The following is a 15,017-nucleotide window of genomic DNA, read 5'->3' as shown; positions in this document are numbered from 1 at the left end:
GCACTCACTTTGTAGACCAGGCTGGCCTCGAACTCAGAAATCCGCCTGCCTCTGCCTCCCGAGTGCTGGGATTAAAGGCGTGCGCCACCACGCCCGGCAAAACTTCAGTGTTTACGGAGGTGATTTTTACCCTAGAGGGCGGGCCTAATGTTGTGTCTTTACTATGTGACACACGACACAATCAATCCCCTAAGTCAGTAAACTAAGAACAAGGTTATTTACAGTACATCATTGTTTGTAGAATTTAAATGCATCAATACTTATAAGGTGGTCATTCCAGTGTTGGGTGAGTTAATAATATTCTGTCTTTTCAATAAAAATTCATACAGAGGATGGGTGGATGCTCATTGGTAGAGGGACTTGCAGAGAGCTGAGGTTTGATCATAGGATTCTAAAAGGAGACAGGAGAACTGGCTCTCAGTAGTTGTCATCCGACTTCTACCAGCAAATAGGCCTATACAAAATGCATACACACATAAACAAAAGTATTTTTAAAATTGAAAAATGCAAATGAAAAATTTCCACTGTTCTCTCTATATGCTGAGACTCACTTTATCTTCACTGTGGCGATTGTATCCTCTGCTGTTAGAAATGTAAATTTAATGTAATTTCATTTGTCAATTCCTGTGCTTCTAGAGTCCTTCTGGGGGAATTCTTGTCTATACCTCTAAGAGTTTTACCTATGGTTTACTAAAGGCCCTTGATCCACTCTGAATTGGTTTTTTTTTTGTATGAGCTGACAGACTTAGATTTAGTTCCACTCTCCTTCAAGCGGATACCCTGTTTTCTTCACACTATTTGAAAAGCTGGATTTTTCTCCTCAATGTATGTTTTTGTTTGAGACATAGTACCATATATCCCAAGCTAGCTGTTTCAAACTCACTATGTATGTGGGGCTGACCTTAAACACTAGATCTTCCTGCTTCTACTCAAACAGTGGGGTTATACACGCTGGACATCACATCTAAATCAATGCATGTTTCTGACATTATTGTTGAAAATTAGGAGGATATAGCTGTGTATACAAGCGTCTATGTTCTTTATTCTATTCCACTGGTCTACATATCTGTTTTTTGTTTTTTTTTTTTGTGCCAGGATCATAGTATTATTACTATGGCTCTGAGGTAAGTTTGAGATTAATTTAGTTTGTTTGTTTTGGAGATAGGGTCTTACCACATAACTCTTGCTGGCCTGGAACTCTCATAATGCTGGGATTAAAGGTGTGACCCAATACCTCTGGTTGAGACCAGGTACAGTGATATATCCACCATAGCTCTTTCCACTTAGCATTGTTTTAGCTATCGAGGGTCTTTTAGTGCTTATGAATTTCAGGATTGCCTTCTCTAGCTCTGTGAAGACAATGGAACTTGATGCAGATTATGTTGCACCTATAGTCTGATTTTGATAATACAGACATTTATGTATTAACCCTGCCAATCCATGAGTAAGGGAGTCTTTCTAGATTCCAGTATTTTTTTTTTTTTTTTTTTTATTTTATGTGTATGGCATTTGCCAATCATGTGCATGCCTGATGCCTGAATAAGGAATTGCATTACCTGGAACTACTGTTACAGACAGCTGTGAGATGCCAGGTGGATGCTAGTAATTTAACCCAGGTCCTTTGAAAGAGCAGCATTATTAATCACTGAACCATCTAGACTCTAGACCCTTCATTATCTTTTTTTTAATGGTCCAAAGTTACGTTTATTTTTAAATAGTGTATTTTTTAAGCTCTTGTGAATGGAGTTTTTTCTAACCCCTAAATGGGCTAATGAACCAAGTAATACTTCTTGAAGGAAGAAATACAAATGTCCAATACATATCAATATTTAAAAAGGTGTTCAACATTGTTAACACATCAAATCAAAGCTGCTCTGAAAGTCTACCTCATCCCCATGGATAAAGTGACCGTGGTGCACATAAACAATGACATTGTATCCAGCACCCCAGTGATATCTACAGAAAATAGACAAAACTGGCAATTGTTATGTTAGACAAAGTAAAGCAGACATATAAAATACTGCTGTTTCCTAGTCTATGCAGAATCTAGATTTAAATCTGTGTATGTATTGTGTGTGTTTTTGTTATGGAATTAAAAGGGGGACTGTGAGAAGGTCTTTAAAGAGGGTAGAAGTTGGTGGTGGTAAGGTCAACAGAACATCTATTTGACAGGAAACTAGGAGAGGTCTCCTTGTAGGAAAGAAGAGATTCAGCAAGACAGGCGAGAGGGGGAAGGGAAAGGTAGTAGGGAAGTGGGCTAAGAACAAAATATGACATATGTGCATGAAATGCCACAGTGAAACCTGTACACTTTTTTTTAAACTACAATTTTGTCAAGTGGTGCCCCAAAGCTGTAACCTTAGTACTTGAGAGGATAAGGTAGGAGGATAAGGAATTTAAGTAAAGACACTGTTTAAAGAATAAAAAAGCGGGAGGCAGGTGTGGTGGCATATTCTTTTAGTACCAGCACTTGATCTGATTTGAACGTGGCAAAGGCAGGGGCTCTGAGTTTGAGACCAATCTGATCTACATAGGAAGTTCTAGAATAGCCAGGACTACATAAGAGTGGGATCTTCAATCAAAACACAAACAGATCCCCCAACCCAGCACTTGGGAAGTAGTGGTATATAGAGCTATCTCTGTTGAGTTCGAGATCAGCTAGACAAACAAACAAACCAACACCCAACAAACACAAAACCAAGTGAAAAATCTCATTCAGATCCCATAACTAAGACTGGAGACATGGAGAAGTAATGGCAATTAACAAGACTGCACAGTGATGTGCCTAGTGATTTATATTAACTCCAGAGTTCACAGCAAACTGAAGAGTGTAAGGGTAAGTCCCTGGCAACGGCAAGTCCTAGGGAAGGGTATGTATATAGCTCAGTTGGTCTATCATATAAACTGGGCATGGTGGCTGTATTAGCTATTTTTAGTTGTGATTAAATACCAACAAAAGCACTTATGGGGTTCTCTAGCTCACAGGTTGAGATACAGCTCAGCATAGTAGGAAGGGCATGTTGACTGGAGTCTGAAGCACCTGAGTGCAAGGCAGGCAACAGGCAGGAGGCAGAGAGAATGATTGCTACTCAGCTCCTTTTCTTCTTTTTATACAATCCAGAACCCCATTTCAAGGACTGGTGTTGCCCCACATTGAAGGTATGTGTTCCCATCTCAACTAACCTAGTCTAGAGAATCCCTCACAGAAATGCCCAGAGGTTTGTATTTTAGTGGCTAGTTCCTGTCAAGTCCACAAGCAACATCAGCCATCACTATTATGACTTGGTAAGATGGAGGTGGAAACAAAGTTCTGAAGTTCTGGGCTACAAATCAACTAGTCTGTACTCCTGGGGAGACACACACACACATACAAACACAAAACAAAAACAAACAAAAAAAGAAAATTCTAAATACTGATTTATTGGAACATACTCCCTATCAAATGCTCAGATAACTGCCTCTAAAGATGCTGTATAGAGGGCTGCATAGAGAGCTCAGAGGTTAAGAGCACTGACTACTCTTTCAGATGTTCTGAGTTCAATTCTCAAGAACCACATAGTGGTCACAACCATCTGTAATGGGATCCAATGCCCTCTTCTGGTGTGTCTGACGACAGTGACAGTGTACTCACATTATATAAAATAAATAAATCTTTACAAAAATGCTGCATAGAAATAAATAAAGTGTTGTATGGAATAATAGAATATCCAGTATAATGTGAAGGAACAGAAGTAATATATATTTCTGTCTTGCTTCTGATTTTCAAGCTACTTAGATTTTTTTACCATGAAAAACTATGCTTACATACCCATATGCATGCTTAGGTAAAAATGTCCTCCCAAACCATTAAGTTACATAGTACCTAGCTACTGTTCCAGCTAATCACTCACTCCTAGAATAAACGCATCAACTAAAGCGGTGCATACAAAGGTGATTTCTAAACAGTTATGCAAAATATATATTTGTAACTTGTGTTTTCTTGCTTACATGATATTAATACTTCCACTCTATGAATTCAAATAACTTAAACTTTCAAGTACCAGATTAGGACTTATAATAACAACTATAAATTCCCTTTACTGAGTTATAAAATGTTTACGGAGATTTGCATTTGATTCATATTTATTACATAATTATGTAACTGTTCTCTAGCATTTCATTTATGTACACATTGTTTGAAGCCAAATACTGAGACCTACCTAAAAATAAAAACAGAATGGCTAATAACATGCTGTAATTATATACACAGAATGCTTGCAGATCTCTATAGTTATGTGAAAAGATCAAGATTCATTACGAAACAGTGCAGTTTAGTATGAAATTAGCTCTAGTGCCTATCTGAAAAGGTGATGGGGGGGAGGCCTAGGCAAATGAAGGACAGGGGGAGGAGACCTTTTCACTAGCCAGCTTTGTGCAGCACTATTTACTATGTGCATGCTATCAGAGATGGGGCATGCTACAGCTCATGTGCAAGTTCAGAGAACAATTTCTTTTGGGAGTCACTTTTTATCATGTGAGTGTTGGGGACTTAACTTGGTCATTAGGTTCTGTGGCAAGCATCTCTACACGCTAAGCCATTTGGTCAGCTCTAGTCTCCTTTTTATATAAATTCTTATTCTTTAATCATGATAGCATCACTATTTAAAACAATACATTTTAAAACTCCTAGCAAATATATAATAGACCTTCACATCAAAAGTAGTGTCACTGAATAGAGAATGGTGAACCTGCATCACTGTCACTGCTCCGTAAGTCACGGCTGTCCAATAGATAGATCCAACCATTATTCCTGCTGCAGCAAAAGGGCAAGCTTTTGAGATCAGTCTATCTGCAAGATCCAAGACATAAACGACTGGACCTACAATATAAAGAGAAAAGTTTCAACATAAGGTAGGGCTTTAAAATGACTTCTTCAATATTTTCTATAGCTAAAACATTTGTATGAAGTTAGATGAGCTAAAATTAGTTGTTAAAACAACAGGTACTTTTAGACTTCTTTAGTCATAGGAGTGTGTGTTGGGCCCTCTGAAACTGAAATTACATATGTGCCGCCATGCCTGGCTTCTAACAAGCTTTTAAAAAAAAATTATGCCTGGGCGGTGGTGGCACATGCCTTTAATCCCAGCACTTGGGAGGCAGAGGCAGGCGGATTTCTGAGTTCGAGGCCAGCCTGGTCTACAGAGTAAGTTCCAGGACAGCCAGGGCTACACAGAGAAACCCTGTCTCAAAAAACCAAACCAAACCAAACCAACAAACAAAATTATGATGCCAGTATTTATAATATTTCAACAGCTACATGTGCCAATTCTTAATTAAATGCTTACTATTTTTGGAGGTATTTTACTTGCAATTAAGTCCAATTTAATTTAGCTCTGGAATTTTCCAGAGAAGAAAAAGTGTCTTAGATTTGTTCAAAACAAAACCAAGGAACTGACATCTGCATTTAACCAGATGTATATGTAACTTGTTGGCTAAGTTACTGTATTTATTGAATACCTTTATAGACAAACTGTTATTTTAGACATTTTCTTAGAAATGTATGAACTCTCTATCACTTGCTTTCTTGGAGCCTTCAATCTAAACAATGCTAGAAACAAAAGCAGTTACCATCATTGTGCAAAGAAACTAGCATAGTAATTTGATGATGGAATAACTAAACATCCAAGGGGGAAAAATGTATCCTTTGAAGCCCCTGATCAAAACTCCCTACTGGCTTCTAGAGCCTGCCACTGTAAACAGTGGCTGTGAAGTAAAGAGAGCATGAGGAGAGATGCTGAAGGCCTTCTGGCTCCAATGTAGCTACTCATCATTTGCAAGCTATAACTTAACATTTAAAATAATAAAGTATTGGGGAGGGAGCCAGTGAGCAGGTAAAGTTAATAAGTAATTTAGTAAAACTAAATTAAAAAATCTGAAAAACCAATCCAACCCTCCCCCCAAAACCCAATAAGATATCTTTGGGGGCCAAAGAGATAGAGTAAGCTTAATTTAGTGCTTTCTAACTTTATAACCTCTACTAGCATTTGTCTTGTAGGCCACCAAGTGCCATGCTATCGGTACTGTGTGCATCATCTAATCTCAATCTACCTAAGACAGCTAGATTTATCACTTCCTCAGAAGACACAACACATTTCATCTTAGTGAGCTTTTTAAGATCCAGATGACGGCACTGGAAGCTAGAAACCAGGGTTACATAATAAAAGCTCCGATTTTGAATTTTGTTATGAACAACAAGATCTACAAAGTTCCTCCTTTGCACAGCTCCACGATCAACAGTGCACATCTCAAAACCCAGCCACTCACTTGTAAAGCACACTTATCTCCTCCTCACTCACTCACTCACTCACTCACTCACTCACTCACTCAGGTCAGCGCTCCAGTTGTTCTCTTCCCATTCTCCTCCACCAATCCCTTCCTCCACAGCTTTTTCTCTCAGACAATCATGATAGAAATGTTACTACACTGTCTGGGGTAGGCAGTGCTCCAAGGAGGACAGGGGACACTTGAGGAGCTGGGTTTCTCCCGTTACCAGGTTGTCCAAGGATGAGCAGGCCTGAGGCAAGCGTCCTTATCTGCTGAATTTTTTCACCAACCCCCTTAAAGTCTTTAGAGATACGATCTTACTGAGTAGCTCAGACTGTCCTTGAACTCACAAAGGTTGGCCTGAGTTACCTGCCCAGTGCTGGGACTAAAGGCATCAGCCTACTAAAACCTTTTGATCCTTTCTGTCCTACTATTCCCTTTCCTTGCTTCCTCTGAGTAAAATATTTGAATAATTATCTAATTTTTCCATGAACCTATTCCACCCAAGCTATTCCTTGGTATCACTGACAACCTCCACTTATCTAAATTCAGTGGTCTAATCTCAGTCCCATTTAGTTATACTAGCAGCTACATATGACATATTTTCTTTCTGACATATGGTTGGTTTTTCTTGATCCAGAGCATTTCATTACTCAATTTTCAGTTTCCTTTGCTGATTCTGTCTTTACTTCAATAAAGTTCCCTCTGCCAATTCCTACCACACCACATTTTCTTCTTCATGGTATTTCTTTTTTTCCTAAAGCAGTTTCATGGCAGAACATACTTTCCTTATCTATTTTCAGTATTAGAACAATGGTTGGAGAACCACTGGCCCTTGGCCAAATCCAACAGCTATTTTTGTAACTAATGTTTTACTGAAAAATGGCCAGCTGCAGAGTTTAAACATATTTATATTTATAGAAGAGACCTGCTTATTCCTGTATTGAAACAGACTCAAAAAGGGAAAGATCTGATTTACTTACTGATATATTCCAAATTCTTATTATCCCCAAGTATTTGTTTAACTGAATTTCTCTTAAAGTATGTATATAGTAAATGAAACTATTGGTAGTTCGGTGATATAATTTATATAAAAGCCATATGTACTTGGGTGAAAAGAATTCCTAAATGGCAGGCCACAATTACTTTTATTTATTAGACCATGAACAATAGCCTAGATGTCTGAATTGTTTTTCTGATAAACTATAGAAAATATGCTAAACTTTCCTGATTAATTATCTGGTGTGAATTTTTTAATTTTACAAAATCCCCAAATTCTTATACTTTCTTTTGGAAATTTTGTGACTATCCCTTGGGTTATAGGTAAAACACATGCCTAGAAAAATTAAGGAATTAGCTGATTTACTTAGATCTAGATATTTCCTGACATGATTCTTGTCTTGTCTTTTATCTTAATTTTATTTCACCCAAATCTTTCATTACTCCTGAGAGACCAGTCTAAGGTTGTTTTAATATTTGGAAGGAAGAAATAAATACTTAGTATCAAACATACCTTTATGATAAAATGGTAGCCAGAGGAGATATTTCTACAAACAAAAGATTATCTAAGGCAAGTCTTTTGTTAAAATTTTTTTTTCCGAAATCCTCTGAATGGTAAATCCCCAATTCTGTGTGCTAATCAGGAACTTGGTGAAGTTGTCTCATGACCAGGGGATGGGGGTAGGGGATCATAATTTTAGGAAAAATAGCACCAGGTAACAACACAAAGAGCTTTGGAGTGTTGGAGGAGACAAAATCCTAGCCCTTAAAAACTCCTGTCCTAATAGGAAAGAGAAAGCATGAATAAATGCTCAATACCAGTTCCCTAAGGACACAAAGGTTCAGGACTTTAGACACGACGTGTTAGCGTTCGGCACTGACTGATGATTAAACTCAGGATCCCACCCATGCCAAGCATGTGTTCTGCCACTAAACAACACCCCGGCTCCCCACTCCACGTCATTCAATTTTCAATGGCTGGGTGGGCCCGGCACTTTCAACAGTACATCCATTACACAATGGATGGCACCCGAAGCTTTGAATCAACACCAACTTTTAGAAATCTAATAATTTAAAGGGTACTAGAAAAGCTTTTTTTTTTTAATTAAAAAAAAAGCTTATTGTGAATTCTCTTAAATAACAAAGATTCTTACAAAGACAGAAACATCCTAATATTCTAGGTAAATTTAAGTTTTCGCATTTCAAATATAAGTGACAAAAATCAAACCAAAATTTTTAGGTAAACATATTAGGCTACTCAAAAAGGAGTAATCAGTTTTGCCTCAAGACATTACAAACATAACTGCTACAGCAGTGATTTAGATTCAGTGGAGCTGGGTGTGGTTCCACAAACCTTCAAATCTTGTACTTCCATCCAAAGGCTAAGGCTGAATGATTTTTAAAGATTACTTACTTGTGTGTGTGCCTGAGAAGGTCAGAAGGGGGTATCAAATCCTCAGGAGCTCAAGTTAGAGCTGTGAGTTGTCCAACACAGGTTCTGAGACTCAAACTCAGGTTCTCCTCAGCCAAGAGCAGCCAGCACACCTGAGCACTGAGCCATCTGTCCACCCACCTATTTTAAAAAGTTCTTTTTCCTTCTTTTGTAAGGATGCCTCATTACATAGCTATGGCTGTCCTGGAACTTGCTAGTAGACAAAGCTGGCCTTAAATTCATAGATATCTGTTTGCCTCCTGATTGTTTACAATGTTTTAAAATATTGTTTTGCACTAAAAATGAAAATACCTGGGACTGGAGAGATGGCTCAGTGGTTAAGAGCACTGATTGCTCTCCTAGAGGACCTCAGTTCAATTCTGAGCAAGCACATGATGGCTCACAACCATCTCTAATGAGGACCCATGCCCCTTTCTGGTATGTATACATAAAAAGGACAAGAAAAAAGAAAACTCCTTAGGTCATTGTTTCCTTTGTGATGGTCCCACTGGATAGCTCAGACCACTCTTGAACATCCTCATAGTCTAAGGTGGCCTTGAACTCTCTATCTTCTTCTTCCTCTTCCAAATGCTGGGATTACAGAGATGTTCCAGCCAGTTTTTTTGTTTGTTTTTTTGTTTTTGTTTTTCGAGGCAGGGTTCCTCTGTATAGCCCTGCCTGGTTGTCCTGGAACTCACTTTGTAGACCAGGCTGGCCTCGAACTCAGAAATCTGCCTGCCTCTGCCTCCAGAGTGCTGAGATTAAAGGCGTGCGCCAACACTGCCAGGCTCCTCCATACCTCTTTGTTATTGGTAAGGTTAATATTAAAAATATTTTTAAGCCTGCGTGGTGGCGCACACCTTTAATCCCAGAAGAGTATTAATCAGGAAGCAGAGGCAGGCGGATTTCTGAGTTTGAGGCCAGCTTGGTCTACAGAGTGAGTTCCAGGACAGCCAGAGCTACACAGAGAAACCCTTCTCGAAAAAAAAATATTTTTATGAATAGCAAGGAATACATTCCTTACAAAAATGATACTAGCTCAGAAACATATGGCTATAAATGAACAGAGTGATACTTTTTTCCAGGCTAGTCCCATTCTCAAAGACTTCTGGTTATTTTCATGTCCAGTAATGCCCAGAAAAGAGGGCAGTTTTCCTGAAAGATTACAATATAAGCTGAATTCTCAAAATGAATTTAACTGTATTGGCTCAGTGGTAGAGCAAGAACACTGGCCTAAAATGGGAAAGACTCAGAGTTCAGTGCCTAGCATAGCCAAACCCAAAGCAAAACTTTAATTTTCTATTTTTGTTTCTTAATACAAGAATTAAAGAATATTGGAATACTCACTGCTGCTTTTTCTCTTAAACGGTCTCCAAAGAACGGTGCTCCTTATGTCCACCCCTTACCCCCTTTAATGTATATGCACTCTCAGGTGTAATCCGCAGAAAGACCATCTATCTCATTTGAGACAGGGTCTCTCACTGGCCTGATCAGCTAGCACAGACTAGCTGGGCAGTGAGCCCAGGGATTATCCTGTTCCTGCTTCTCTAGCACTAAGGTTACATGTGTTATGAAAACGAAACTCGGGTTCCCAAGCTTGCCAGGCAAACACTTTACTGATGAAGCTGAATCCCCTGCCCTAAGTCACCTCTCTTGTTCAGTTACATCCATAGTGTGTCATAAAGTCCTTTTCTTCTCAAATAAAAATAGTTAATACACTGACAAACAGGCAAGTCTGAGGACTTGTTAAAGATATTGTAAACTGTTAGCAAAATAAGTGTCTGACATTTAGAGAGAGAAAAAATAAATTCACAAAAAAGCAAAGATAAAGAAATCATTTAAAAATAAATCCAAGGAGTTGCAGAGTAAAGAGCATTGACTGCTCTTGCAGAGGAACTAGAATGAGTTGCCAACACTCACATGGTGGCTTACAACCATCACACTCGAGCTTCAGGGGATCCAATGCCCTTTTCTGGCTTCCTTGGGCACTAGGCATGCACACAGCCCATACAGTCATGTAGGCAAAACACTCATACACATAAAAACCTATCAACCAACCAACCAAGCAACGAGCTGGGTGTTGTTGCTCCTCATGGCAGCCATTGAGGAGGATGAGGCAGGAGGACTGTCATGAATTCCAGGGATACAGAGTGAGACCTTATCTCAAGTCTTCACCTCTTCCTCCCCCCACCCCCAAAAGCTTTTAATTACGGGGACACACACACAGAAATACAACAGTGAACACGTCTGTGTTGTTCTTCCATCAGTCCTTACCCAGCTTTGGAAACACTATTAAGTACTCGGCGTTGCACTGAGGACAGGCCACTCTGGCTGTGCTGTTTCCTCTCTGCTTTTCATCTACCCAGCGCTGGAGACAAGCCTGGTGAACCCACTTAGTAGATCCTCTGCACCTGCATGGTCTCACCCATTCAGCTGTTCTATCATCTTCATCGGTGGCAAAACACACCCAGCAACTTCTGTAAATTAAGAAAAACAAGTTTTATCTTTAGGGTTCCAGTCTCCTTCCTGCATGAAGCTCTTAGCTAATGGGATGGAACTATCATGCAGTATTGAAGAAGTCCTGTAAAAATGACAGAGCCAAACAACCAATCTATTTCCAGTAGAGCTTTTCTTCTGGTTTGTTTTTTATCTTCCACTACAGAACCTATTTTCTGAACTTTGTTTTTATTTATCTTTTTTTGGACTCCATCTTTCTAGTAATTTCCCCTGACTAGTGAACTAGCATACAGGAACAGTTTCAAGTATCTTCTGTTTATTAAGACCTCTTGAACTTAGAAAAACAAAGTGTTAGTGTTTTCATATATAGTTCCCCTACCCTTCAGGGCAGGATTACAAACATTCTAGGTAGAATGTTCTGAGCCATATTCTCAGACCATTCAATTTTCAACTGAGGAAACCAAACAATTTTTAAAAAGCCGACTCCCTTTTCTTAATGGTAAAGGATAGCTATAGGAAGAAAAAGGACATCACAACAATTTCTTTCCAAGTTCAAGAGGCCCTTTTTTTTTAAAAGATTTATTTATTTATTTAATGTATGTGCTTACACTATAGCTGTACAGATGGTTGTGAGCCTTCATGTGGTTGTTGGGAATTGAATTTTTAGGATCTCTGCTTACTCTGGTCGGCCCCGCTTGCTTCGGCCCAAAGATTTATTTAGTATTATACATAAGTACACTGTAGCTGACCTCAGACACACCAGTAGAGGGCCTAAGTAGACAAGTAAGGCTTCGTTACCAGAATAATTATCAGTGTTAAAGTAAGGAATAGGAATGTGGTTCAGTTGTACCAGTGTTTACCTAGCGTGCATGAGGCCCTGGGTTCAACTCCCAGCATTGGATAAACAGAGTATGGCAGAGGCAGGGACAGTTGGATGGGGGCAGAAAGAATGTAAGAGTTGTGAGATGAGGAGCGCTGTGCATTTGGTCTTCTGGCCTTGTGCTTACGCACCTACCGTACCTGTGGTTATCTGTGTAAGATCTACACACTATTGCATCATGGAGAGAGGAGGGACTCAAAGCCCCAGGCCTACCCTGAACTTTGGATACTGCTGCTAGAGGAGGAGGGAGTAAATTTAGTGTTGTGCTAATAACTCGCCCATGCTCTTGTAAATAACCTGGACCCATGCTTATGCAAACAATCCTAATTAAGTTTAGTGGAGCACACACAGAAACAAGGGGGTGATGGGACTCGAATGGGAAAGGACTTGGGAAGAAAACGGTAGGTAGAGGATGGGGGTGAGCTAGGGTGATGGGAGAGGAAATGACCATTTTAAGTTATGTACATTCTAAAAAGGATAGCCAGAATTCCCAGTTTCTGTAAATGTTTCATGAGCACTCACTGGCTTTTGTGAAAACCTCTGAAGAATACATGAAAAGCCAAGACAACATCTAGGCAGAAGAATTTTTCTAAGTGTCGTCAAGGAAAAGTGAAAGTGGGATGTCATCAGAGCAAATGATTAACTACGCAATACAAGGATTGCGTCTCATATAACTGGAATCGGTGTGGCAGGCAGTAATCTCTCTGGGCATATTTAGTATGACACATCTAGTCAAGTATGATAAATTATAATGAAAGGAAAACTTGAGAAGTGACCAGACTTCTAGACAACTGGAGAAACTGACAAGTTCATTAGTTGTAGCAGAATAGCTGCTAAGTACCAGAGATTTAGGCTAAATCCTGTCATAAATTATGAGGGAGTAACTTCTTACCTTCCCTGATGGATCTTTGACGCCCCCCTCCCAGCCCCAGTAGTTAATGGCTATAACCTCAATCAAGAGAGGGCCTTCATTTAACAAGTTTCAAAGCTGGATCTTAACTGCATAGAGAGCATCACCTGCTGAAGTGGGTGGCCAGTTAGTCTATTTAGAGTTGCAAGCAATCTCAAACATTATGAATTAGATCAAACAATTGGTCAGAACAGCAAGCAGCTGCCTTGGTGAAAAGGTGGATTTAATTTAGTTTCCAAAAACTCACTGGCTGGAATTTAAACGGCAGAGGGCAGTGCAGAAGATTTTTTCAAAGAGTTTTAGTGGCTGGAGACCCCCGGAATGGGCAACTGGTCCCAGTACAAGCCCAAACGTGTCTGGGAACTCAACGATCGTCAAGTGTGCTACGTGTTTAATGTTGCATGCTTGTGGCTGTTTTCCATAACCTCTACTCTAGTGTGACCGACCGTTAAGGCTCCCTTGTGGATATTCTGACCTTACGGTTTGGGGGTAGGGATGGGATTGGGGGAGGGTGGGGGGGGGAGTTGGAAGGAGAAACGAAACCCAGGCTTTAAAAAAAGGAATGCCCATTCTTGCATTGTGAAAGTGCAAGGGACCATTCTCCAGAATGATAATCGGGTTCTTCCCAGTGGCGTCGCTGCCAACCCCTTTACAACATTGTCCGGGGAGAAGGGGAGAAATAGAAGCTAATACTATGGGTTAACAATGCGCCTCTTCACCTCAACAAATCAAACCAAACCAAAACAAAAAACCAAAACAGGCTGGCGGCCAAAGTAGACCTCCCTCCTTTAACTAAGTTTCTAAGTCTACGACCCAGGCCGCTCGCCCGCTCTTCTCCCCAGTGCCACCTCCAAACTCAGAGCCCTTCTCCCAGCCTCCGGGCGGTGGAACTCTCGGCGGACGCCAGGATCTCCGCTCTCGGGGCCTCGAGGCCAGCATGGGCAGGCCCAGGACGAAGGCCGGCAGTTCCCGGCCCCACGCTGCTCCTACCTGTCCAGCATCTGTTGAAGGGCTTGGTCCGGCATCTTCCGCGGAGCCGGCGAGCTCGGCCCTCGCCCGCAGCCCCGCTCAGGGCCAGGCCCCGGGACAATAGCACTGAGAGGCGGCGGAGTAGGCCTCAGTCCCGCGGCGGCCGCGGACCCGCCACACAGCCTCCCGGCGTGGCTCCCAGAGGCCCGCGGTGGCGCTGCGCGGCCGGCGGGCGACCGCAGAGGGCGGCGGGGAGCGAGGAGGAGGAGCCTGGGGCCGGGAGGCGGCGGTCGCGGCCCGGGTTCCTGCCGGTCCGCCCAGGGTTCCGGTCCATGGACCGCCGGGTCGCCGAGCTGCTGCCGGCGGAGGAGCTACCTCTGTGAGGTAAGAGTCGCCGCCTCCGTGCGCGCCGGGGTCACGACGCAGGGGCGGCTCGGAGCAGCCTGGGAGATGTAGTCCTCGGACCGTCCCCGCTAGAGGCTGCACAGCCCGCCGGGACCCCCGCCGCCGTGCCCGTCGCCGCCGGGCCGGCGCCCTCCCGTTTCCTTCCTCCAGGGGGAAAAAAAAAATGTCCTTCGGGCCGCTGTCCGGGAAGCGGCAGCATGTGGCGCTCCGCTGTCAGTAGCAACAAGGTCAGCGCCCCTTCTCCGCGTCTTGTCCCCTCAGCTCTCGCGCTCAGGTGGGACAGAGCCAGGTGAGGGGTGGCGGCGTGGAGGGCCAGTTTCTGGGCCGGGTCAAGCACGCCGGGCCGCGGCGGCGCGAGGCCGGGCGCTCGGGTCAGCCTCGGCCGCGTCAGAGCCCATCTTCGGGGCGGGACGGGTGGCTTAGTGCGGGGCTGCTCTGGAGGGGCGTGTGGGTAACCCGAGTGTTCGCACCGGCGTCTCTGTGTGTGTGTTGGGGACATGGGAGAGCATGGGGGTGGGACGCGAGCAACCACTTTGCCTGTCCAGGAACCTTCTCGGTTCTGGTGCTGTCGCCCAGCCTTCGAGGGCTTGCGGGCAGCCTCCAAAAGGGACGCGCTGCTGAATAAACAGCCCTTGCTTGCTCAGCTGTGGGTTGTCAGGAGT

General features: G+C 42.3%; 2 protein-coding genes across 10 annotated transcripts in view; one reads left to right on the top strand and one right to left on the bottom strand.

The window, feature by feature from the left end:
- Window positions 1-14,335, bottom strand: part of March5 (membrane associated ring-CH-type finger 5) — a 17,644-nt gene extending 3,309 nt beyond the window's left edge. The window contains exons 1-3 of one of the 2 annotated variants that reach the window (XM_021152384.2): window positions 13,972-14,335; window positions 11,009-11,211; window positions 4,686-4,858 (exon numbers count right to left, since the gene is read on the bottom strand). In XM_021152384.2, coding sequence (XP_021008043.1) covers window positions 4,686-4,858; window positions 11,009-11,211; window positions 13,972-14,006 — 411 coding nt within the window. In that variant the 5' untranslated portion in view covers window positions 14,007-14,335. The remainder of the gene's footprint in view (window positions 1-4,685; window positions 4,859-11,008; window positions 11,212-13,971) is intronic. The other variant, XM_021152385.2, reaches the window with a different exon arrangement.
- Window positions 12,443-15,017, top strand: part of Cpeb3 (cytoplasmic polyadenylation element binding protein 3) — a 187,271-nt gene continuing 184,696 nt past the window's right edge. For 3 of the 8 annotated variants that reach the window (XM_021152378.2, XM_029472539.1, XM_029472532.1), the window contains exon 1: window positions 14,369-14,582. The gene's annotated coding sequence lies outside the window, so the exon portion shown is untranslated. Of the gene's footprint in view, window positions 12,473-14,280; window positions 14,335-14,368; window positions 14,645-15,017 lie in introns of those variants that run through there. The other 5 variants (XM_029472538.1, XM_029472531.1, XM_029472536.1 and 2 more) reach the window with 4 other exon arrangements.

Source organism: Mus caroli, chromosome 19 (assembly GCF_900094665.2).
Source record: "Mus caroli chromosome 19, CAROLI_EIJ_v1.1, whole genome shotgun sequence".
Lineage (NCBI taxonomy): Eukaryota > Metazoa > Chordata > Mammalia > Rodentia > Muridae > Mus > Mus caroli.
The sequence above is the reverse complement of the archived record's forward strand: the minus strand, read 5'-3'. Positions and strand labels throughout refer to the sequence as shown.